The sequence below is a fragment of the Meleagris gallopavo genome, chromosome 32, assembly GCF_905368555.1.
Source record: "Meleagris gallopavo chromosome 32, MGAL_WU_HG_1.1, whole genome shotgun sequence".
Classification (NCBI taxonomy): domain Eukaryota; kingdom Metazoa; phylum Chordata; class Aves; order Galliformes; family Phasianidae; genus Meleagris; species Meleagris gallopavo.
This window is the reverse complement of record NC_139436.1, coordinates 499,905-524,430: the sequence shown is the minus strand read 5'-3', so window position 1 is coordinate 524,430 and position 24,526 is coordinate 499,905. Positions and strand designations below refer to the sequence as shown.

At 65.1% G+C, this 24,526-nt stretch overlaps 2 protein-coding genes across 4 annotated transcripts in view; both read right to left on the bottom strand.

Moving 5' to 3' along the window:
- Positions 1 to 4,691, bottom strand: part of LOC146542089 (microtubule-actin cross-linking factor 1, isoforms 6/7-like) — a 26,217-nt gene extending 21,526 nt beyond the window's left edge. The window contains exon 1 of the mRNA XM_085214581.1: positions 4,497 to 4,691. Coding sequence (XP_085070707.1) covers positions 4,497 to 4,691 — 195 coding nt within the window. The remainder of the gene's footprint in view (positions 1 to 4,496) is intronic.
- On the bottom strand, positions 4,519 to 24,526 carry PARP10 (poly(ADP-ribose) polymerase family member 10). 3 transcript variants are annotated; one of them, XM_085214584.1, is made up of 13 exons: positions 24,376 to 24,526; positions 23,912 to 24,076; positions 23,023 to 23,235; positions 21,617 to 21,823; positions 19,444 to 20,796; positions 18,326 to 18,780; positions 16,323 to 16,535; positions 15,180 to 15,291; positions 13,561 to 14,532; positions 9,857 to 10,126; positions 8,692 to 8,825; positions 7,295 to 7,448; positions 4,519 to 5,489 (listed from the first exon to the last, which is right to left on the bottom strand). In XM_085214584.1, exons 1-13 carry the CDS (start codon positions 24,380 to 24,382, stop codon positions 5,263 to 5,265), a joined length of 4,482 nt encoding a protein of 1,493 aa, XP_085070710.1. In that variant the 5' UTR covers positions 24,383 to 24,526; the 3' UTR covers positions 4,519 to 5,262. The 3 variants fall into 3 exon arrangements, with proteins under 3 accessions (XP_085070710.1, XP_085070711.1, XP_085070712.1); XM_085214585.1 differs by having other exon boundaries at positions 13,573 to 14,532; XM_085214586.1 differs by lacking the exon at positions 7,295 to 7,448 and having other exon boundaries at positions 5,313 to 5,489.

The following is a 24,526-nucleotide window of genomic DNA, read 5'->3' as shown; positions in this document are numbered from 1 at the left end:
GTCACACCTCACACGTGTGATACCCTCACACGTCACACCTCACACGTGTGACACCCTCACACGTCACACCTCACACGTGTGATACCCTCACAGTCACACCTCACACGTGTGATACCCTCACACGTCATACCTCACACGTGTGATACCCTCACACGTCACACCTCACACGTGTGATACCCTCACATGTCACCCTCACACGTGTGATACCCTCACACGTCACACCTCACACGTGTGATACCCTCACGCGTCACACCTCACACGTGTGATACCCTCACACGTCACACCTCACACGTGTGATACCCTCACGCGTCACACCTCACACGTGTGACACCCTCACGCGTCACACCTCACACGTGTGACACCCTCACGCGTCACACCTCACACGTGTGACTCACCCTCACACGTCACACTCTCACTACACGTGTGATACCCTCACACGTCACACCTCACACGTGTGATACCCTCACACGTCACACCTCACACGTGTGACACCCTCACACGTCACACCTCACACGTGTGACACCCTCACAGCGTCACACCTCACACGGGGGAAACCCTCAAAAGTCACACCTCACACGTGTGACACCCTCACATGTCACACCTCACACGTGTGACACCCTCACACGTCACACCTCACACGTGTGACACCCTCACATGTCACACCTCACACGTGTGACACCCTCACACGTCACACCTCACACGTGTGACACCCTCACAGCTCACACCTCACACGTGTGACACCCTCACGCGTCACACCTCACACGTGTGACACCCTCACACGTCACACCTCACACGTGTGACACCCTCACACGTCACACCTCACACGTGTGACACCCTCACACGTCACACCTCACACGTGTGACACCCTCACATGTCACACCTCACACGTGTGACACCCTCACACGTCACACCTCACACGTGTGACACCCTCACGCGTCACACCTCACACGTGTGACACCCTCACATGTCACACCTCACACATGTGACACCCTCACGCGTCACACCTCACACGTGTGACACCCTCACGCGTCACACCTCACACGTGTGATACCCTCACACGTCACACCTCACACGTGTGATACCCTCACACGTCACACCTCACACGTGTGATACCCTCACACGTCACACCTCACACGTGTGATACCCTCACACGTCACACCTCACACGTGTGATACCCTCACGCGTCACACCTCACACGTGTGACACCCTCACACGTCACACCTCACACGTGTGACACCCTCACGCGTCACACCTCACACGTGTGATACCCTCACACGTCACACCTCACACGTGTGATACCCTCACATGTCACACCTCACACGTGTGATCACCTCACATGTCACACCTCACACGTGTGATACCCTCACACGTCACACCTCACACGTGTGATACCCTCACACGTCACACCTCACACGTGTGATACCCTCACACGTCACACCTCACACGTGTGACACCCTCACACGTCACAACCTCACACGTGTGACACCCTCACACGTCACACCTCACACGTGTGACACCCTCACACGTCACACCTCACACGTGTGACACCCTCACATGTCACACCTCACACGTGTGATACCCTCACGCGTCACACCTCACACGTGTGATACCCTCACGCGTCACTACTCACACGTGTGATACCCTCACACGTCACACCTCACACGTGTGACACCCTCACACGTCACACCTCACACGTGTGATACCCTCACATGTCACACCTCACACGTGTGATACCCTCACACGTCACACCTCACACGTGTGACACCCTCACATGTCACACCTCACACGTGTGACACCCTCACAGGTCACACCTCACACGTGTGATACCCTCACACGTCACACCTCACACGTGTGACACCCTCACACGTCACACCTCACACGTGTGATACCCTCACACGTCACACCTCACACGTGTGATACCCTCACCAGTCACACCTCACACGTGTGATACCCTCACGCGTCACACCTCACACGTGTGACACCCTCACACGTCACACCTCACACGTGTGACACCCTCACGCGTCACACCTCACACGTGTGACACCCTCACGCGTCACACCTCACACGTGTGACACCCTCACACGTCACACCTCACACGTGTGACACCCTCACATGTCACACCTCACACGTGTGATACCCTCACACGTCATACCTCACACGTGTGATACCCTCACACGTCACACCTCACACGTGTGATACCCTCACATGTCACCCTCACACGTGTGATACCCTCACACGTCACACCTCACACGTGTGATACCCTCACACGTCACACCTCACACGTGTGATACCCTCACATGTCACACCTCACACGTGTGACACCCTCACGCGTCACACCTCACACGTGTGATACCCTCACGCGTCACACCTCACACGTGTGATACCCTCACGCGTCACACCTCACACGTGTGACACCCTCACGCGTCACACCTCACACGTGTGATACCCTCACACGTCACACCTCACACGTGTGATACCCTCACACGTCACACCTCACACGTGTGATACCCTCACATGTCACACCTCACACGTGTGATACCCTCACGCGTCACACCTCACACGTGTGATACCCTCACGCGTCACACCTCACACGTGTGATACCCTCACGCGTCACACCTCACACGTGTGACACCCTCACGCGTCACACCTCACACGTGTGATACCCTCACATGTCACACCTCACACGTGTGATATCCTCACACGTCACACCTCACACGTGTGATACCCTCACATGTCACACCTCACACGTGTGATACCCTCACACGTCACACCTCACACGTGTGATACCCTCACATGTCACACCTCACACGTGTGATACCCTCACACGTCACACCTCACACGTGTGATACCCTCACACGTCACACCTCACACGTGTGATACCCTCACATGTCACACCTCACACGTGTGATACCCTCACACGTCACACCTCACACGTGTGATACCCTCACATGTCACACCTCACACGTGTGATACCCTCACACGTCACACCTCACACGTGTGATACCCTCACACGTCACACCTCACACGTGTGACACCCTCACACGTCACACCTCACACGTGTGACACCCTCACACATCACACCTCACACGTGTGATACCCTCATATGTCACACCCCATACATGTGATAGACGTCACACGCCATATATGTTACATCCACACACGTGTCCCCCTCTCACCCACACTGTGTCCCTACACACATCACACCCACACGTCTGTTAGGTCCTCACACGTGTCACACCCCGCACATGTTGTGTCCCTACCCGTGTCACATCCCCCCATGTCACATCCCCACCCGTGTCACATCCCCACCCGTGTCACATCCCCACCTGTGTCACATCCCCCCATGTCACATCCCCACCCGTGTCACATCCCCCCGTGTCACATCCCCACCTGTGTCACATCCCCCCGTGTCACATCCCCACCCGTGTCACATCCCCCCATGTCACATCCCTACCTGTGTCACATCCCCCCGTGTCACATCCCCACCCGTGTCACATCCCCACCTGTGTCACATCCCCACCCGTGTCACATCCCCCATGTCACATCCCCACCCGTGTCACATCCCCACCGGTGTCACATCCCCACCCGTGTCACATCCCCCCGTGTCACATCCCCACCCGTGTCACATCCCCACCTGTGTCACATCCCCCCATGTCACATCCCCCCGTGTCACATCCCCACCCGTGTCACATCCCCACCCGTGTCACATCCCCCCATGTCACATCCCCCCATGTCACATCCCCACCCGTGTCACATCCCCACCCGTGTCACATCCCCACCCGTGTCACATCCCCACCTGTGTCACATCCCCCCATGTCACATCCCCCCATGTCACATCCCCCCGTGTCACATCCCCACCTGTGTCACATCCCCCCATGTCACATCCCCCCATGTCACATCCCCCCATGTCACATCCCCACCTGTGTCACATCCCCCCATGTCCCATCCCCACCCGTGTCCCATCCCCACCCGTGTCACATCCCCCCATGTCACATCCCCCCGTGTCACATCCCCTCCCATGTCACATCCCCCCATGTCACATCCCCACCCGTGTCACATCCCCACCCGTGTCACATCCCCACCCGTGTCACATCCCCCCATGTCACATCCCCCCATGTCACATCCCCACCCGTGTCCCATCCCCACCCGTGTCCCCAGATGAGCTGCATCCCCACAGACGCCCCACATGTGGACGGGGACGTGTGGGGCCACAGCCCGGCAGCCACGCTGAGCTCAGGGCGCGGCGCTGGGTTCCAGGTGAGCTCACGGCATGGCGCTGGGTTCCAGGTGAGCTCACGGCATGGCGCTGGGTTCCAGGTGAGCTCACGGCATGGCGCTGGGTTCCAGGTGAGCTCACGGCATGGCGCTGGGTTCCAGGTGAGCTCAGGGCATGGCGCTGGGTTCCAGGTGAGCTCACGGCATGGCGCTGGGTTCCAGGTGAGCTCACGGCATGGCGCTGGGTTCCAGGTGAGCTCACGGCGCGGCGCTGTACCCACAGTAACCATACGGCAGACGGCGCACGGCAGAACACGCTGTTGTTGGTCAGCACGCGGCACGGCGCCGTGTTCTTGGGAAGTCCGTGGCACGCGGCACACGCTGCACTCACGGTAAGCCCATGGCACAGCACGCACGGTGCTCGTGGTAAGGACGTGGCACACGGCACACGGCTCACGGCACGGCACTGTGCTCATGGCTAGCCCTTGGCACATCATGCTGCGCTCATGGTAAGACCGTGGCACATGGCATAGGGCTCACGGCACAGCACCGCACACACGGTAAGTCCATGGCACAGGGCTCACGGCACAGCACCGCACACACGGTAAGTCCATGGCACAGGGCTCACGGCACAGCACCGCACACACGGTAAGTCCATGGCACAGGGCTCACGGCACAGCACCGCACACACGGTAAGTCCATGGCACAGGGCTCACGGCACAGCCTGGCACACACGGTGAGTCCATGGCACAGGGCTCACAGCACAGCACCGCACACACGGTAACTCCATGGCACAGGGCTCACGGCACAGCCTGGCACACACGGTGAGTCCATGGCACAGGGCTCACAGCACAGCACCGCACACACGGTAACTCCATGGCACAGGGCTCACGGCACAGCACGCACACACGGTAAGTCCATGGCACAGGGCTCACAGCACAGCACCGCACACACGGTAACTCCATGGCACAGGGCTCACGGCACAGCCTGGCACACACCGTAAGTCCATGGCACAGGGCTCACGGCACAGCCTGGCACAGCCGCTGCTCAGGCCACGCCGAGGCGCCGGCAGGTGAGCAGGTAGAGCGGATAGGCGTCCTCGGCACAGAAGACGCGGAGGGCCGGGCGCCGGGCGCGATCCAACACGGGGCTCCCGGTCAGAACTTTGGCCACCAAAATGCATTTGGTGCCGTCGTCGGAAGTGGGCGAATGGAGCTCCTGGGCCGCCAGCGCCGCCGTCACCGCGAAGGGAACGCCGCGGCTCCTCGGGGCTCCTGGGGGGACAGCGGTCACACGTGGCACCGGGCGGGGAACGGGGGCAATGGTGCCACGGGGCTCGTGGTGGCACCGATGGCACCAGTGTCACCAGCACCACACGGGGCTCGTGGTGGTACCAATGGCACCGATGGCACCAGTGTCACCAGCACCACACGGGGCTCATGGTGGTACCAATGGCACCCATGCCACCAACGGCATTTAGGGCTCATGGTACCACCAGTGCCACCGATGCCACCAACGTCAGCAGTGCCAAATGGGGCTCGTGGTGTCACCAATGGCACCAAAGGCATTTAGGGCTCATGGTACCACCAGTGCCACCAATGCCACCAATGTCAGCAGTGTCAAATGGGGCTCGTGGTGTCACCAATGGCACCAAAGGCATTTAGGGCTCATGGTACCACCAGTGCCACCGATGCCACCAACGTCAGCAGTGCCAAATGGGGCTCGTGGTGTCACCAATGGCACCAAAGGCATTTAGGGCTCATGGTATCACCAGTGCCACCAATGCCACCAATGTCAGCAGTGTCAAATGGGGCTCGTGGTGTCACCAATGGCACCAAAGGCACCAATGGCATTTAGGGCTCATGGTACCACCAGTGCCACCAATGCCACCAATGTCAGCAGTGTCAAATGGGGCTCGTGGTGTCACCAATGGCACCAAAGGCACCAATGGCATTTAGGGCTCATGGTATCACCAGTGCCACCGATGCCACCAACATCAGCAGTGCCAAATGGGGCTCGTGGTGTCACCAATGGCACCAATGGCATTTAGGGCTCATGGTACCACCAGTGCCACCAATGCCACCAACGTCAGCAGTGTCAAATGGGGCTCGTGGTGTCACCAATGGCACCAATGGCATTTAGGGCTCATGGTACCACCAGTGCCACCAATGCCACCAATGTCAGCAGTGCCAAATGAGGCTCATGGTGTCACCAATGGCACCAATGGCACCAATGGCACCAAAGGCACCGACGTCATTTGGGGCTCATGGTGTCACCAATGTCAGCAGTGCCAAATGGGGCTCGTGGTGTCACCAATGGCACCGATGTCACCAGTGCCACCAGCGCCACGTGAGTCCCAGTGTCACCAGTATCACCAGTGTCACCAGTTCCACACATCACTTACAGTGTCACCAATGGCACCGGTGCCACGTGCGACTCATGGTGCCACCAGTGCCCCCAGTGTCACCAGTGAGTCCCGGCGTCACCAAAGCCACGCGTGCCCCATCGTGTCACCGGGGTCACCAACGGGTCCCAAAAGTGGGCGGGGGTCCCTCAATGGGGTCAGGGCTCTCAAAAGGGGGCGGGGGTCCCCAAGAAGAGTGGGTCTGGGGTCCCAAATGGGGTCGGGGGGCCCAAATCGGGGCTGGGGGGGTCCTCAAATGCGGATGGGGTCTTCAAATGGGGGCGGGGCCTCCAAAAGTGGGCGGGGTCTCCAAATTGGAGTAAGGGTCCCCAAACGGGGGGAAGGGGGGGTGTCTCCAATTGGGGTCGGGGCCTCCCAAAAGTGGGCGGGGGTCTCCCAATTGAGGAGGGGTCCCCAAAAGCGGGTTAGGGTCCTCAAATAGGGGCGCGGGTCTCCAAACGGGGTCAGGAGCCCCCAGAAGTGGGTCGGGGTCCCCAAATGGGAGCGGGGTCCCCCAGCAGGGGCCGGGGCCGCTGAACGGGGCTGGGGGTCCCCAAAAGGAGCGGGTCTGAGAGTCCCCCAACGCGTCCCGTGGACCCTCGGATTGGACCCCCCCCAAATTGCGCGCAGGGACCCCAGGGACCCCCGCGTCCCCCCGCCTCCCCCCCCACTCACCGCGGAAGCCGTGCAGGCAGACGGCGAGGCCGCGGGGGGCGGTGGTGCCGTGGAACAGCAGCTGTTCCCCCGAGGCGCCCTCCCCCCTCCGCTCCATCTCGGCGCGGCGCCGTCGGAAGCGCCCGTAAAGCCGCGGGTGGATCAACTGCTGCGCCTGCGGGCGGGGGGCGTCAGGAGACCCCAGACCCAACTGGGGACCCCCGGCCCTATAAAGAGAACTCGGGACCCCAGACCCAACTGGGGACCCCCGGCCCTATAAAGAGAACTCGGGACCCCAGACCCAACTGGGGACGCCCGCTCCCATTGGCGACTCCAGGCCCAACTGGGGACCCTGGGACCCCAGACCCAACCCACCCTATGTGGAGACCCCAGACCCAAGTCGGGACCGCCGCCCCCATTCGGGACCCCAGACCCAACTGGGGACCCCCGACCCTATATAGAGAACTCGGGACCCCAGACCCAATTTGGGACCCTCACCCCCATTGGTGACCCCAGACCCAATTGGGACCCCCTGATCTCATTTGGAGACCCCACCCCTCACTGGGGTCCCCAGACCCAATTGGCGACCCCAGACCCCATAGAGAGACCCTGCCACCCTCACCCCCACTGGGGACCCCAGACCCAGTTGTGGACCTCAGACCCCACACGGAGCCCTGGGATCTCCAGTCCCAACTGAAGACCCCCGACTCTATATGGAGACCCCTGGGCTCCGTTTGGAGACCCCAGACCCCATTTGGGTTCCACCAACCCCACTTGGAGACCCCCAGCCCCATTTGGAGACCCCAGACCCCATCTGGAGGCCCCCAGTCCCCTTAGGAGATCCCCGACCCCATCTGCAGACCCCCCGACCCCATTCAGAGACCCCCCCAACCCCATTTGGAGACCCCAGACCCCATTTGGGGCCCCCCAACCATACTCACAGATCCCCCAACCCCACACTTAGACTCCCTGGACCCCATTTCCAAACCTCCCAACCCCACCTGGAGACCCCAGGACCCAGCCGGAGACCCCCAACCCCCACCAGGAAACCCCCAGCCCCTATTGGCAGACCCCAGACCCCATTGAGAGACCCCCAGACCCCATTCAGACACCCCCAGACCCCATTGAGAGACCCCCAGACCCCATTGAGAGACCCCCAGTCCCCATTCAGACACCCCCAGACCCCACTCACAGACCCCCGACCCCCACTGGGAGACCCCCAGACCCCATTGAGAGACCCCCAGACCCCATTCAGACACCCCCAGACCCCATTGAGAGACCCCCAGACCCCATTCAGACACCCCCAGACCCCACTCACAGACCCCCGACCCCCACTGGGAGACCCCCAATCCCACTCGGAGACCCCCCCCCCCCACTCGGAGACCCCGGCCCCACGCGGACCCCCGGCCCCAGCCCACCCTGACGACGCGGATGCGGCCGCGCAGCTCCTGCAGGCTGCCATAAAAGTGCCGCACGGCGTCGCCGAACTCCGCGCTGCCCTCAGCCAACGTCAGCAACCGCACCGCCTCCGCCGGCCCCACCGCGTCCGGGCCTGGGGGCAGCGGGTCAGCAGGGCGGCAATGGGAGCAGTGGGGTCAGCAGGGTCAGGGGGGCAGAAATGGGATCAGTGGGGTCAGTGGGGCGGAAATGGGGTCAATGGGGTCAATGGGGTCAGTGGGGCAGAAATAGGATCAATGGGTCAGTGGGGTGGAAATGGGATCAATGAGGTCAGTGGGGCAGAAATGGGATCAATGGATCAGTGGGGCGGAAATGGAATCAATGGGGTCAGTGGGGCAGAAATGGGATCAATGGGTCAGTGGGGCAGAAATGGGATCAATGGGATCAGTGGGGCAGAAATAGGATCAATGGGGTCAGTGGGGCAGAAATGAGATCAATGGGTGAGTGGGGCGGAAATGGGATCAATGGGGTCAATGGGGCAGAAATGGGATCAATGGGGTCAGTGGGGCAGAAATGGGGTCAATGGGGCAGAAATGGGATGAATGGGTCAGTGGGGCAGAAATGGGATCAATGGGGTCAGTGGGGCGGAAATGGGATCAATGGGGTGATCAGTGGGGTAGAGATGGGATCAGTGGGGTTGGGGGATCGGTGGGTGGGAATCAGTGGGGCAGGGAGAATGAGATGGGATGGGATGGGATGGGATGGGATGGGGTGGGGTGGGATGGGGTGGGGTGGGGTGGGATGGGGTGGGGTGGGATGGGGTGGGGTGGGGTGGGGTGGGATGGGGTGGGGTGGGGTGGGGTGGGATGGGGTGGGTGGGATGGGATGGGGTGGGGTGGGGTGGGGTGGGGTGGGATGGGGTGGGGTGGGGTGGGGTGGGATGGGATGGGGTGGGGTGGGATGGGATGGGATGGGGTGGGGTGGGATCAATGGGATGGGATGGGATGGGGTGGGATGGGATGGGATGGGATGGGATGGGGTGGGTGGGGTGGGATGGGATGGGGTGGGATGGGGTGGGATCAATGGGGTGGGGTGGGGTGGGGTGGGATGAGGACAGGACGGAGGTGACGGGGCAGCAATGGGACGCGGCGCTCCGTCCCGGTCCCCGCTGAGCCGCATCCGCACCGAGCAGCCGCCGCACGCCGGGGGGCACCGGGCTGCGGGTCAGCAGCGCCGCGGTGCCGTCGCCGTCGCGCTCCTCCATCCGCCGCAGGTCGACGGTGACGCTGCGGCCGCCCAACACCGCCGGCACCCGGCGCTCCCCGCGCCGCCACAGCGCCTCCAGCAGCGCCGCGTCCTCCGCGCCGTACGGCAGCGCGGTGCCACAGGGCGTCCAGCGCACCCAGCACGCGGCGCCGGGATCTCGGCGCCAGGAACCGAAACACCGAGCGCGGCCTGCGGGAGGACGGAACCGCGTGGCACCGCGAGAAACCGCGAGAAACCGCGAGAAACCGCGAGAAACCGCGAGAAACCGCCTGGCACCACGTGGTACAGCGTGGTAATCAGGGGGCACTCAGGGGGCACTCAATGGGCACTCAGGGGGCACTCAGGGGGCACTCAATGGGCACTCAATGGGCACTCAGGGGGCACTCAGGGGGCACTCAATGGGCACTCAGGGGGCACTCAGGGGGCACTCAATGGGCACTCAGGGGGCACTCAGTGGGCACTCAGGGGGCACTCAATGGGCACTCAGGGGGCACTCAGGGGGCACTCAGGGGGCACTCAGGGGGCACTCAATGGGCACTCAGGGGGCACTCAGGGGGCACTCAATGGGCACTCAGGGGGCACTCAGGGGGCACTCAATGGGCACTCAGGGGGCACTCAATGGGCACTCAGGGGGCACTCAGGGGGCACTCAGGGGGCACTCAATGGGCACTCAGGGGGCACTCAGTGGGCACTCAGGGGGCACTCAGGGGGCACTCAGGGGGCACTCAATGGGCACTCAGGGGGCACTCAGTGGGCACTCAGGGGGCACTCAGGGGGCACTCAGGGGGCACTCAATGGGCACTCAATGGGCACTCAGGGGGCACTCAGGGGGCACTCAATGGGCACTCAGGGGGCACTCAGGGGGCACTCAATGGGCACTCAGGGGGCACTCAGTGGGCACTCAGGGGGCACTCAGGGGGCACTCAGGGGGCACTCAATGGGCACTCAGGGGGCACTCAGTGGGCACTCAATGGGCACTCAGGGGGCACTCAGGGGCACTCAATGGGCACTCAGGGGGCACTCAGGGGGCACTCAGTGGGCACTCAATGGGCACTCAGGGGGCACTCAGTGGGCACTCAATGGGCACTCAGGGGGCACTCAGGGGGCACTCAATGGGCACTCAGGGGGCACTCAGGGGGCACTCAGGGGGCACTCAGGGGGCACTCAATGGGCACTCAGGGGGCACTCAGGGGGCACTCAGGGGGCACTCAGGGGGCACTCAATGGGCACTCAGTGGGCACTCAGTGGGCACTCAGGGGGCACTCAGTGGGCACTCAGGGGGCACTCAATGGGCACTCAATGGGCACTCAGGGGGCACTCAGGGGGCACTCAATGGGCACTCAGGGGGCACTCAGGGGGCACTCAATGGGCACTCAGGGGGCACTCAATGGGCACTCAATGGGCACTCAGGGGGCACTCAGGGGGCACTCAATGGGCACTCAGGGGGCACTCAGGGGGCACTCAATGGGCACTCAGGGGGCACTCAGTGGGCACTCAATGGGCACTCAGGGGGCACTCAATGGGCACTCAATGGGCACTCAGGGGGCACTCAGGGGGCACTCAATGGGCACTCAGGGGGCACTCAAGGGGCACTCAAGGGGCACTCAGGGGGCACTCAATGGGCACTCAATGGGCACTCAATGGGCACTCAGGGGGCACTCAGGGGGCACTCAATGGGCACTCAGGGGGCACTCAATGTGCACTCAATGGGCACTCAGGGGGCACTCAATGGGCACTCAATGGGCACTCAGGGGGCACTCAATGGGCACTCAGGGGGCACTCAGGGGGCACTCAATGGGCACTCAATGGGCACTCAGGGGGCACTCAATGGGCACTCAGGGGGCACTCAGGGGCACTCAATGGGCACTCAGTGGGCACTCAATGGGCACTCAGTGGGCACTCAATGGGCACTCAGGGGGCACTCAGTGGGCACTCAATGGGCACTCAGGGGGCACTCAATGGGCACTCAATGGGCACTCAATGGGCACTCAATGGGCACTCAGGGGGCACTCAGGGGGCACTCAATGGGCACTCAGTGGGCACTCAGGGGGCACTCAATGGGCACTCAGGGGGCACTCAATGGGCACTCAGGGGGCACTCAGGGGGCACTCAATGGGCACTCAGGGGGCACTCAGGGGGCACTCAGGGGGCACTCAATGGGCACTCAGGGGGCACTCAATGGGCACTCAGGGGGCACTCAGGGGGCACTCAATGGGCACTCAGGGGCCACTCAGTGGGCACTCAGGGGGCACTCAATGGGCACTCAGGGGGCACTCAGGGGGCACTCAGGGGGCACTCAATGGGGGGGCACTCAATGGGCACTCAGGGGGCACTCAGGGGCACTCAATGGGCACTCAGGGGGCACTCAATGGGCACTCAATGGGCACTCAATGGGCACTCAGGGGGCACTCAGGGGGCACTCAATGGGCACTCAGGGGGCACTCAATGTGCACTCAATGGGCACTCAGGGGGCACTCAATGGGCACTCAATGGGCACTCAGGGGGCACTCAATGGGCACTCAGGGGGCACTCAATGGGCACTCAGGGGGCACTCAGGGGGCACTCAATGGGCACTCAATGGGCACTCAGGGGGCACTCAATGGGCACTAAGGGGGCACTCAGGGGGCACTCAATGGGCACTCAGTGGGCACTCAATGGGCACTCAGGGGGCACTCAGTGGGCACTCAGGGGGCACTCAGTGGGCACTCAATGGGCACTCAGGGGGCACTCAGGGGGCACTCAATGGGCACTCAATGGGCACTCAGGGGGCACTCAATGGGCACTCAGGGGGCACTCAGGGGGCACTCAATGGGCACTCAGGGGGCACTCAATGGGCACTCAATGGGCACTCAGGGGGCACTCAGGGGGCACTCAATGGGCACTCAGGGGGCACTCAGGGGGCACTCAATGGGCACTCAGGGGGCACTCAGGGGGCACTCAATGGGCACTCAGGGGGCACTCAATGGGCACTCAGGGGGCACTCAGGGGGCACTCAATGGGCACTCAGGGGGCACTCAATGGGCACTCAATGGGCACTCAGGGGGCACTCAGGGGGCATTCAGGGGGCACTCAGGGGGCACTCAATGGGCACTCAATGGGCACTCAGGGGGCACTCAATGGGCACTCAGTGGGCACTCAGGGGGCACTCAATGGGCACTCAGGGGGCACTCAATGGGCACTCAATGGGCACTCAGGGGGCACTCAGGGGGCACTCAGTGGGCACTCAGGGGGCACTCAGTGGGCACTCAGGGGGCACTCAATGGGCACTCAGGGGGCACTCAGGGGGCACTCAGGGGGCACTCAATGGGCACTCAGGGGGCACTCAGGGGGCACTCAATGGGCACTCAGGGGGCACTCAGTGGGCACTCAGGGGGCAGTCAATGGGCACTCAGTGGGCACTCAGGGGGCACTCAGGGGGCACTCAGGGGGCAGTCAATGGGCACTCAATGGGCACTCAATGGGCACTCAGGGGGCACTCAGTGGGCACTCAATGGGCACTCAGTGGGCACTCAGTGGGCACTCAATGGGCACTCAGTGGGCACTCAGTGGGCACTCAATGGGCACTCAGTGGGCACTCAATGGGCACTCAATGGGCACTCAGGGGGCACTCAGGGGGCACTCACCGCTGCCCCCACCTCCGTCCGGTCTCTGTTTGCTCAGCAGCTCCCTCAGCTCCCGCTCCGCATCGCCGACAAACTCCCCGAATCCTCGCAGCGTGGCTCCGCAGCCTCGGATCCGCAGCTGCACCGCGTGCCGGCGCCGCAGCATCGCCTGGCAGCCGTACGGCAGCGCCTGCAGCGCCGCGTCCCGCACCTCCACCGTCCTCAGCTCCGCTTCCAGCGCCCTCCGCAGGACGGCCGGCACCGCGCCGCCATCGCGCTCCGACGCCGTGAACAACCGCAGCTCTGCCGCGTCCTGCGCCGCCCCGGCGGGGCGAAGGGAATCTGCGGTGCGGAGCTGCCGTGCCGGCCGTGCTTCCTCCTCATCATCCTCCTCCTCCTCCTCCTCCATAGAGCGCTGCAGTGCCAGTGCCAGCTGGGCTTCTTCCTCCTCTTCCTCTTTTTTCTCCTTCATGGAACGCTGCAGCGCCAGTGCCAGCTGGGCTTCCTCCTCTTCGTCTTCCTCCTTCTCCTCCTCCTCCTCCTTCTTCTCCTCCATAGAGCACTGCAGTGCCAGTGCCAGCTGGGCTTCTTCCTCCTCCTCCTCCTTCTTCTCCTCCATGGAGCGCTGCAGTGCCAGTGCCAGCTGTGCGTCCTCCTCCTCTTCCTCCTTCTTCTCCTTCATGGAACGCTGCAGCGCCAGTGCCAGCTGTACTTCCTCCTCTTCTTCTTCCTCCTCCTCCTCCTCTTCCTCCTCCTCCATGGAGCACTGCAGTGCCAGTGCCAGCTGTGCGTCCTCCTCCTCTTCCTCCTCCTTCTCCTTCATGGAACGCTGCAGCGCCAGTGCCAGCTGGGCTTCCTCCTCCTCCTCCTCCTCCTCCTCCTCCTCCTGCATAGAGCACTGCAGCGCCAGTGCCAGCCGTGCTTCCTCCTCCTCCTCCTCCTCCTCCCCTGCAGTACCGGTGGCTCCACCACCACTCAGTGCTGCCGCCTCCTCTGTGGGGCAGAGGGCAGATGAGGGGCTGGCAGTGGGACCAGGCCGTGGGGAGCCGCCCCCAGCCCCATTTGGAGCCCCCAGCCCCACTACTTTGGGAGCCCTCAGCCCCCATTTGGAGCCCCCAGCCCCACTACTTTGGGAGCCCTCAACCCCCATTTGGAAAACTCCCAGCCCCTCTCATATCGAGGGCCCCCAACCCCATTTGGGGACCCCCAGCCTTACTCACCTCGGGGACCTTCAGCCCCATTTGTGGTGCCCCCGGCCCCCAACCACATTGGGAACCCTCAACCCCCATTTGGGGACCCCCAGCCCCACTGACACTGAGGAGCTCCAACCCCATTAGGTGATCCCCTCGACCCCATTGCAGGACACCCCCGCCCCCATCTGGGGACCCCTGCAACTCCACTGGGTGCTATTAGGATTCCCTCGAGCCCATTTGGGGACTCCCTCCACCCCCAATTGGAGACCCCTGACCCCATTTGGGGACATCCCAAACCCATTCGGGGACCCTCAGTCCCATTAGGGAGGTCCCGACCCCATTTGGGATACCCCAAACCCATTTGGGGACCCCCTCCGTCCCCATTTGAGACCCCGACCCCATTTGGAGACCCCCCACTCCATCCCAGGACCCTCCACCCCTCCTCACCTTTGTCACCGTCACCACATCCCACATCACCGTCACCGCGCAGCTGTGCCGCGGTGTCACCACGTCCCACACCGGCGGTGCCACCATCACCACGCAGCTCTGCCGGGTGCAGCTGTGCCACAGAGGGACGCGGTGTCCCCACGGTGTCCCCACAGCAGTGTGGCACAGCTCAGCCCCACGGCGTCCCCACGGCACAGCTCAGCCCCACGCCAGCCCTGTGGCACGGCGCAACCCCACGGCATCCCTACGGCACAGCACAGCTCTATGGTGTCCCCACGGCGTCCCCACGCCACAGCTCAGCCCCGTGGCGTCCCCATGGCACACCACAGCCCCACGGCACAGTACGGCACAGCTCAGCCCCACCGTGCCCCACGGAGCAGCGCACCCCACAGCGTCCCCACGGCATCGCCACGGCACAGCACAGCCCCACAGTGCCGCCACGGCACACTGCCAGTGCCCCACGGCATCCCCACGGCACAGCACAGCCCCATGGTGTTCCCGTGGCACAACTCAGCCCCACGGTGTCTCCACGGCACAGCTCAGCCCCATGGCGTCCCCATGGCGCAGCACAGCTCTATGGTGTCCCCATGGCACCACACAACTCAGCCCCACGGCATCCCCATGGCACAGCTCAGCCCCACACCATCCCTATGGCACAGCACAGCTCTGTGGTGTCCCTATGGCATCCCCATGACACGGCACAGCCCCACTGTGCCCCACAGCACAGCACAGCACACCCCACCGTGTCCCCACGGCACAGCATAACACAGCCCCACAGCATCCCCACGGCATCCCCACGGCGCAGCTCAGCCCCACGGCATCCCCACAGCACAGCTCAGCCCCACGGCATCCCCACGGCACAGCTCAGTCCCATGGTGTCTCCACGGCAGAGCCCGGCCCCACACCATCCCTATGGCACAGCACAGCTCTGTGGTGTCCCCACGGCATCCCTACGGCACGGCACGGCACGGCACAACCCCACGGCCCAGCTCAGCCCCACGGCTCCGCACAGCTCAGCCCCACGGCACCCCCACGGCCCAGCTCAGCCCCACGGCTCCGCACAGCTCAGCCCCACGGCACAACCCCACGGCCCAGCTCAGCCCCCCGCCTCCCAACGGCACGCCGCGGCCCCCCGCCCCATACCTGCGGTTCCGGCGGGTCCCACCGCAGGCCGCGGGGCTCCAACACGCAGCGGTGCCGCTCCTCCACGCGGCGCAGGACGCGGCGCCCGGCGTCGGCCAGCAGGAATCGGGCGATGCCGGGGAAGCGCAGCCGCACCGTGCGGGCGCTCACGGTGCCCACGAGGCTCCGCAGGAAATCGGCGGCAGCGCGGCACCGCGACGGCTCTCCGCGGAGCTGCGGGACGGCACCGTCAGCACCGTCAGCACCGGGCGGGGCAGCACCGCACCCAGCAGCGCCGGGCGGAGCGGCACCGAGCGGAGCGGCACCGCACAGAGTGGAGCAGCACCGAGCGGAGCAGCACCGAGCGGAGCAGCACCGCACAGAGTGGAGCAGCACCGAGCGGAGCAGCACCGAGCGGAGCAGCACCGAGCGGAGCAGCACCGAGCAGAGCAGCCACGAGCGGAGCAGCACCGGGTAGAGTGGAGCAGCACCGAGCGGAGCAGCACCGAGCAGAGCAGCACGGCACCGAGCGGAGCAGCACCGAGCGGAGCAGCACCGAGCAGAGCAGCACCGAGCAGAGCAGCACGGCACCGAGCGGAGCAGCACCGAGCAGAGCAGCACGGCACCGAGCGGAGCAGCACCGAGCGGAGCAGCACCGAGCAGAGCAGCACGGCACCGAGCAGAGCAGCACCGAGCAGAGCAGCACCGAGCAGAGCAGCACGGCACCGAGCGGAGCAGCACCGAGCGGAGCAGCACCGAGCAGAGCAGCACGGCACCGAGCGGAGCAGCACCGAGCGGAGCAGCACCGAGCAGAGCAGCACGGCACCGAGCGGAGCAGCACCGAGCGGAGCAGCACCGAGCAGAGCAGCACCGAGCAGAGCAGCACGGCACCGAGCGGAGCAGCACCGAGCAGAGCAGCACGGCACCGAGCGGAGCAGCACCGAGCAGAGCAGCACGGCACCGAGCGGAGCAGCACCGAGCGGAGCAGCACCGAGCAGAGCAGCACGGCACCGAGCAGAGCAGCACCGAGCAGAGCAGCACCGAGCAGAGCAGCACGGCACCGAGCAGAGCAGCACCGAGCAGAGCAGCACCGAGCAGAGCAGCACGGCACCGAGCGGAGCAGCACCGAGCGGAGCAGCACCGCACCCAGTATCAACGCACCCAGCAGCACCGGGCGGAGCAGCACCGAGCAGAGCAGCACGACACCGAGTGGAGCAGCACCGAGCAGAGCAGAGCAGAGCAGCTCCACACAGAGCAGAGCAGAGCAGCACCACACAGAGCAGAGCAGAGCAGCACCACACAGAGCAGAGCAGAGCACAGCAGCACCACGCAGAGCAGAGCAGCACCACACAGAGCGGAGCAGAGCAGCACCACGCAGAGCAGAGCAGAGCAGCACCACACAGAGCAGAGCAGAGCAGAGCGGAGCAGCACCACACAGAGCAGAGCAGAGCAGCACCACACAGAGCAGAGCAGAGCAGAGCAGCACCACACAGAGCAGAGCAGAGCACAGCAGCACCACACAGAGCAGAGCAGCACCACACAGAGCAGAGCAGAGCGGAGCAGAGCAGAGCGGAGCAGAGCAGCACCACACAGAGCAGAGCAGCACCACGCAGAGCAGAGCAGAGCAGAGCAGAGCAGAGCGGAGCAGAGTAGCACCACACAGAGCAGAGCAGCACCACACAGAGCGGAGCAGCACCACGCAGAGCAGAGCGGAGCAGAGCAGAGCAGCACCACACAGAGCAGAGCAGCACCACACAGAGCAGAGCAGCACCACGCAGAGCAGAGCAGAGCAGCACCACGCAGAGCAGAGCAGAGCGGAGCAGAGCACAGCAGCACCACACAGAGCAGAGCAGAGCAGAGCAGCACCACGCAGAGCAGAGCAGAGCAGAGCAGAGCAGCACCACGCAGAGCAGAGCAGAGCAGAGCAGAGCACAGCAGCACCACACAGAGCAGAGCACAGCAGCACCACGCAGAGCAGAGCAGAGCAGAGCAGAGCAGCACCGTTCCGGCAGCCCCGCGCTCACCCGCAGCCCGCTGCCGTCGCGCCCCTCCAGCGGCAGCACGGACACGGCGGTGACGGCGGCCAGCAGATCGCGGCGCTGCTCCTGCAGGAAGCGCAGGGCGCCCGCCGCCATCGGAACCACGGCCTCCACCAGCGCCGGGCCGGCAGCCGCAACCGGAGCCGCCGAGGGGGCGGGGATCGGCCGCCGATCGGCGTCGGCGCCGGGATCCGCGTCGGGTTCCGCGATGGACCAAGAATTGGGATCGGCGTCGGGCTCCAGGATGGGCCACGAATTGGGATCGGCGTCGGGCTCCGCGTTGGGATCCACGTGGGGCCGTGAATCGGGATCCCCGTTGGGATCCACGTTGGGTTCTGGGTCGGGCCGTGAATCGGGATCTCCGTTCAGATCCAGGTTGAGCCACGAGTTGGGATCAGCGTCGGGATCCACGCTGCGTTCGTCGGGCCGCACATCGGGACCTGCGTTGGGATCAGCGTTGGGATCCACATCAGCACGGGGCGACACTTTGAGATTCACACATCGGGATCCCATGGGGATCCATGCTGGGATTCACACCGGGAAATCCCGGGGATCCACACCGGGATCCAGCTTGGGATCCAGCTTCGGATCCAGCTTGGGATCCAGCTTGGTCACCACACGGGGTACCTCAAGGGGATCCACGTGGGATCCACTCTGGTCACCATATTGAGATTCACGCTGGGATCCACGCTGGGATCCCCATTGGGACCTGTGTGGGGATCTGTGTGAGGATCCACATTGGGTCCTGTGCTGGGATCCACATTGGGTCTGTGTGAGGATCCACATTGGGATCTGTTAGGATCCACATTGGGTCCTGTGCTGGGAGCCACATTGGGTCTGTGTGAGGATCCACATTGGGATCTGTTAGGAGCCACATTGGGATCTGTGTTGGGATCTACACTGGGCACCACATGGGGATCCACGTTGGGATCTGTGCTGGGATCCATGTAGGGATCCACGCTGGGATCTGTATGGGGATCCACGCTGGGATCCGTGTTGGGATCCATGTCGGGATCCCCGCTGGGCGGCACCCTCGGCAGCTCCCCCGCCCCCCCCGTGGTTCCCCGCCCCCCCCCCGTCAGCCCCGGCGCCGGACTCCGCACCTCCGGGCTCCTTTTGGGAAGCCGCCCCGCCGTCTCCCCGCAGCGCGTCCCGCACGCGGCGCCGGTTCTCGTCCTCCATGCCGCGCAGGGTCAGGCCCTGCACCCAGCGCCCGTCGTCGCTCCGCCGCACCGCGCAGCACCGCAGCCGCCGCCAGAGCGGCGATCCGGGCTCCGGCACGCGGCAGCGCGGCGGCACCTCCACGGCGAAGGCGGCGAGCGCCTCCCGCAGGCGCCGCGCGGCACGGCGGGCATCCGCGGCGCCGGGGGCCGTCAGCACCGCCGCGGGGCCCCGGACGGCGTAGCGCGCGGCGCCGGCAGCGGGGGGCGCCGCCAGCAGGGCGCTCAGCCGGGCGCGGACGTCGGCGCGGCGCAGGAACTGCAGCGTCGCTTCCGGCAGCACCACGCGCTCCTGGGCCCACGAGGGCGGCGCCGCGCGGGGCTCCCGGGTCTCCGTCCCGCCTGGCTCCCGGGGGGTTTCCTCCGGCGTCGCCGGGGGGTCCCGGGTTGTCCGCTTTGGTGCCGTCGGGGGGTCCTGGGTCGTCCTCTCTGGCGTCCCCGGGGGCCCTCGGGGGGTCGTCTTTGGGGTCGCCGGGCGGCTCCGGTTCCCTCCCGGTGTCACCGCGGGGTCTTGGGTCGGCCCTTCTGGTGTCGCTGGGGGCTCCCGGGTCGTCCGTGGTGGCGTCACCGCAGAATCCGCAGCCGGCAGCTCCGCGCTCAGCTGTGAGGCCTCGGTGGGTGCCAGATCCGCCGGATCTACAGCGCCTGGTGCCGGATCGGTGCCGTCATCACCCAGTGCCGGATCGGTGCCATCATCACCTGGTCCCAGATCTGTGCCGTCACCACCCAGTGCCGGATCGGTGCCGTCATCACCTGGTCCCAGATCTGTGCCGTCATCACCCAGTGCCGGATCGGTGCCGTCACCACCCAATGTCAGATCTGTGCCATCATCACCTGGTCCCAGATCTGTGCCATCATCACCCAGTGCCGGATCGGTGCCGTCACCACCCAGTGCCGGATCAGTGCCGTCACCACCCAGTGCCGGATCGGTGCCGTCACCACCCAGTGCCAGATCTGTGCCGTCATCACCTGGTCCCAGATCTGTGCCATCACCACCCAATGTCGGATCTGTGCCGTCATCACCCAGTGCCGGATCTGTGCCGTCATCACCTGGTCCCAGATCTGTGCCATCATCACCCAGTGCCGGATCTGTGCCGTCACCACCCAATGTCAGATCTGTGCCGTCATCACCCGATGCCGGATCGGCGCCGCCTGGCTCCAGGGCCTGGTAGAACGGCACCACGCGCAGCTCCACGTCCTGCAGTCGATGCGTCCGGCGCAGCACCCGCGGCGCCACTGCATGGAAGGCACCCGCTGAACCGGCGCTGAGTGCGGATGGGAGCCCACAGCCCCCCCAAGTTGTGGTGGTGACACCGGGACCCCCAACCCGTGGTGGTGACACCGGGACGCCCCAAAGCGGGGCGGGGACACCGGGACCCCACGGTGGCGACGCTGGGACCCCCAAACCGCAGAGGTGACACCTGGACCCCCAAACCGCGGTGGTGTCAGCGGGACCCCAGTGTGGGACGGTGACAGTGGGACCCCCACGTGGAGGTGGTGGCACCGGGACCCCTAAAGTGGGGCAGGGACAGCGGGACCCCCAAGCTGTGGTAGTTGTGGTACCGGGACCTCCCTGGTAGGGCAGTGACACCGGGGCCCCCGAACCGCAGCGGTGGCACTGGGACCCCCAACCCGGGACCCCAAACCACGGAGATCGCACTGGGACCCCAAAACCATGGAGGTGAAACTGGGACCCCCAAACTGGGACCCCAACCCACAGTGGTGACACCGGGACCCCCAAACCACGGAGGTGACACCAGGACCCCAAAGTGGGACCATGACACCGGGACCCCCAAACCACAGTGGTGACACCGGGACCCCCAAACCGAGACGGTGACACCGGGACCCCGACCCACAGCGGTGGCACTGGGAACCCCGAAGCATGGAGGTCACACCGAGACCCCCAAGTTGTGGCGGTGACACCGGGACCCCCGAAGTGGGATCCCCAAACCACATCGGCGGCACCGGAACCCCCGGACCCCCAAATGGGGACGACGACACCAGGACCCCCGAAGCGGGGCGGTGACCCCGGGCCCCTCGCACACGGGTTCCTCACCGTCAGGGTCCTGGAAGGTGACGATGGCGGCTCCGTCCCGGCGCAGCCTCACCGCGCTGACTTTGCCGCCGGCGCTGCGGCGGTTCTCGAAGTAGAGCTCCAGGAGGTCGCGGGGCGCCGACGGCGGAAGCACCAAAACGGCGCCGGATTGCGGCAAGCGCTGCAGCACCGCGGCACCGAGCAGCGCCGAGCGCAGCCGCTGCAGCTCTGCAACCGGGAAATGGGGGGACAACCCAGCTATGGGGCACACAGCACATCTATGGGGCACCCAGCGCTCATCTATGGGGCACACAGCACATCTATGGGGCACACAGCACATCTATGGGGCACCCAGCGCTCATCTATGGGGCACCCAGTGCTCATCTATGGGGCACCCAGCACATCTATGGGGCACCCAGCACTCATCTATGGGGCACACAGCACATCTATGGGGCACCCAGTGCTGATCTATGGGGCACCCACCCATCTATGGAGCACCCAGCGCTGATCTATGGGGCACACAACCCAGCTATGGGGCACCCAGTGCTCATCTATGGGGCACACAGCGCTCATCTATGGGGCACCCAGCACTGATCTATGGGGCACCCACCCATCTATGGGGCACCCAGTGCTGATCTATGGGGCACCCAGCGCTGATCTATGGGGCACCCACCCATCATCTATAGGGCACCTAGCGCTCATCTATGGGGCACCCAGCGCTGATCTATGGGGCACACAGCGCTCATCTATGGGGCACCCAGCACTGATCTATGGGGCACACAACCCAGCTATGGGGCACCCAATGCTGATCTATGGGGCACCATAAACCATCTATGGGGCACCCAGTGCTGATCTATGGGGCACCCAACCCATCTATGGGGCACCCAGCGCCCCACCATGGAACCCCAGACCCCACCCTACAGGGACCCCAAACCCCGACCCATAGGGACCTCATGAGGGGTCCGGAGCCTGACCCACAGAGACCCCAGACCCCGCCCCATACAGACCTCAGACCCAGACCCATAAGGACCCCGAACCCCACCCCAGAGGGACTCCATGGGGACCCCGCTCCCAGCCCTATAGGGATCCCAGACCCCGACCCACGGGGACCTCACACCCCACCCAACAGAGACACCACCCCTCACCCTATAGGGATCCCAAACCGGGACCCATAGGGAAACTCTGGGGACCCCAAACCCCACCCCATAGAGACCACAGACCCCGACCCATAGAGACGCCACAGGGACTCCAGACCCAGACCCGCAGGGACTCAAGAAACCCCACACTAAAGAGACCCCACCCTATCGGGACCCCAGACCCATAAGGACCCCACCCCACGAAGGCTTCAGATCCTGACCCGTAGGGACCCCAAACCCCACCTCCGTAGCGACCCCCACAGAGACCCCCCCCAATTACCGCCCCCCCACCTCGGTCCCCCACGGGCTGGGCCAGCAGCAGGACGGTGCCCCCCGCCATGGGGTGGCAGCTGCAGACGGAGTCGGGGGGCAGGAGGGGCCGCAGCGCCTCGGGGGGGGCCCCTAAAAGCAGCAGCGCCGTGGGGTCCCATGGGGGGGCGCGGCGCAGCGTCAGCTCTGAGCCCCACGGCCGGTGTGGGGCCCGCGCCAGGACGCCCTCCAGAGCTGTGGGGGTCATGGGGGGAAGTGGGGGTCAGCATCTGCCCCACATCGCATCTCACGGCCCCACGGCACCGCCTGCCCCACATCGCGCCCCACGGCACCGCCTGCCCCACATCGCACCCCACGGCCCCACAGCACCACCTGCCCCACATCGCATCTCACGGCCCCACGGCACCGCCTCCCCCACATCGCGCCCCACTGCCCCACAGCACCGCCTGCCCCACATTGCGCCCCACTGCCCCACAGCACTGCCTGCCCCACATCGCATCTCACGGCCCCACAGCACTGCCTGCCCCACATCGTGTCCCATGGCACCGCCTGCCCCACATCGCGCCCCACAGCCCCACAGCACCGCCTGCCCCACATCGCGTCCCATGGCCCCACAGCACCGCCTGCCCCACATCGCGTCCCATGGCCCCACAGCACCGCCTGCCCCACATCGCGCCCCACTGCCCCACAGCACCGCCTGCCCCATAGCCGCTCCTGCCCCACATCACTCCCTCCCAGTTTGCACTGAGCCCCCCCATAATCCATTCCCAGTGCTCCCAGTGCCCCCCCGTGCCCCCATCCCAGTGCTCCCAGTCGGCATCGAGCCCCCCCATCGCACCCTCCCAGTGCTCCCAGTCGGCATTGAGCCCCCCCATCGCCCCCTCCCAGTGCTCCCAGTGCCCCCCCTCACCGCCGGGGCTCTGGAAGGTGACGTAGAGGACCCCCCCCAGTCGCTCCCAGTTCCGCACTGGGCCGCCCCCCGAGCGCCGCGTGTTCTCCAGGTACAGCAGCAGCGCCTGGTCCTCCACGCCGCAGGGGGCGCCGCACACCTCCAGCACCGCCTCCATCTGTGGGTCTGGGGGAGGGGGGGCGGTGCTGACACGCACGGCTCCGACCCACAGCGCCCCACATCTGCCCCCCCAGCCCCATAACCCCAGCCCCGCCCCACATTCCTGACCGGCCCCTCAGCCCCATTGCCTCCCGGTCCCGCCCCGTAGCCCCAGCTCTGCCCCACGCTCCTAATCAACTTCCCAGCCCCATAACCGCGGTTCTCGTCCCAGCCCCACAACCCCGGCCCCATCATCCCCTCCGCAGCCCCCCGCCCCAGCCCCGTAACCCCGACCCCGCCGCCGCTCCCAGCCCCGCACCCCGCACCTCCCATCGCGCCGCTCCGCTCGCAGCGAAACGAAACCAAAACCGAACCGCAACGCGGAAAGGGTGGGTGGGCGTGGCCTCGCAGAAACCACGCCCGTGTGGCCGCGCCCCCTCCTCGAGCCACGCCCCCTTCAGGCCCCGCCCCCTTCGG

Coding starts and splice junctions, on each gene's coding strand:
- PARP10 (XM_085214584.1), bottom strand. Junction 10,127..13,560: donor GGACGGAGGTGGGGGCAGCG/GTGAGTGCCCCC, acceptor GTCCTCCCGCAG/GCCGCGCTCGGTGTTTCGGT. Junction 5,490..7,294: donor CTGCCTGCACGGCTTCCGCG/GTGAGTGGGGGG, acceptor CTGTCCCCCCAG/GAGCCCCGAGGAGCCGCGGC.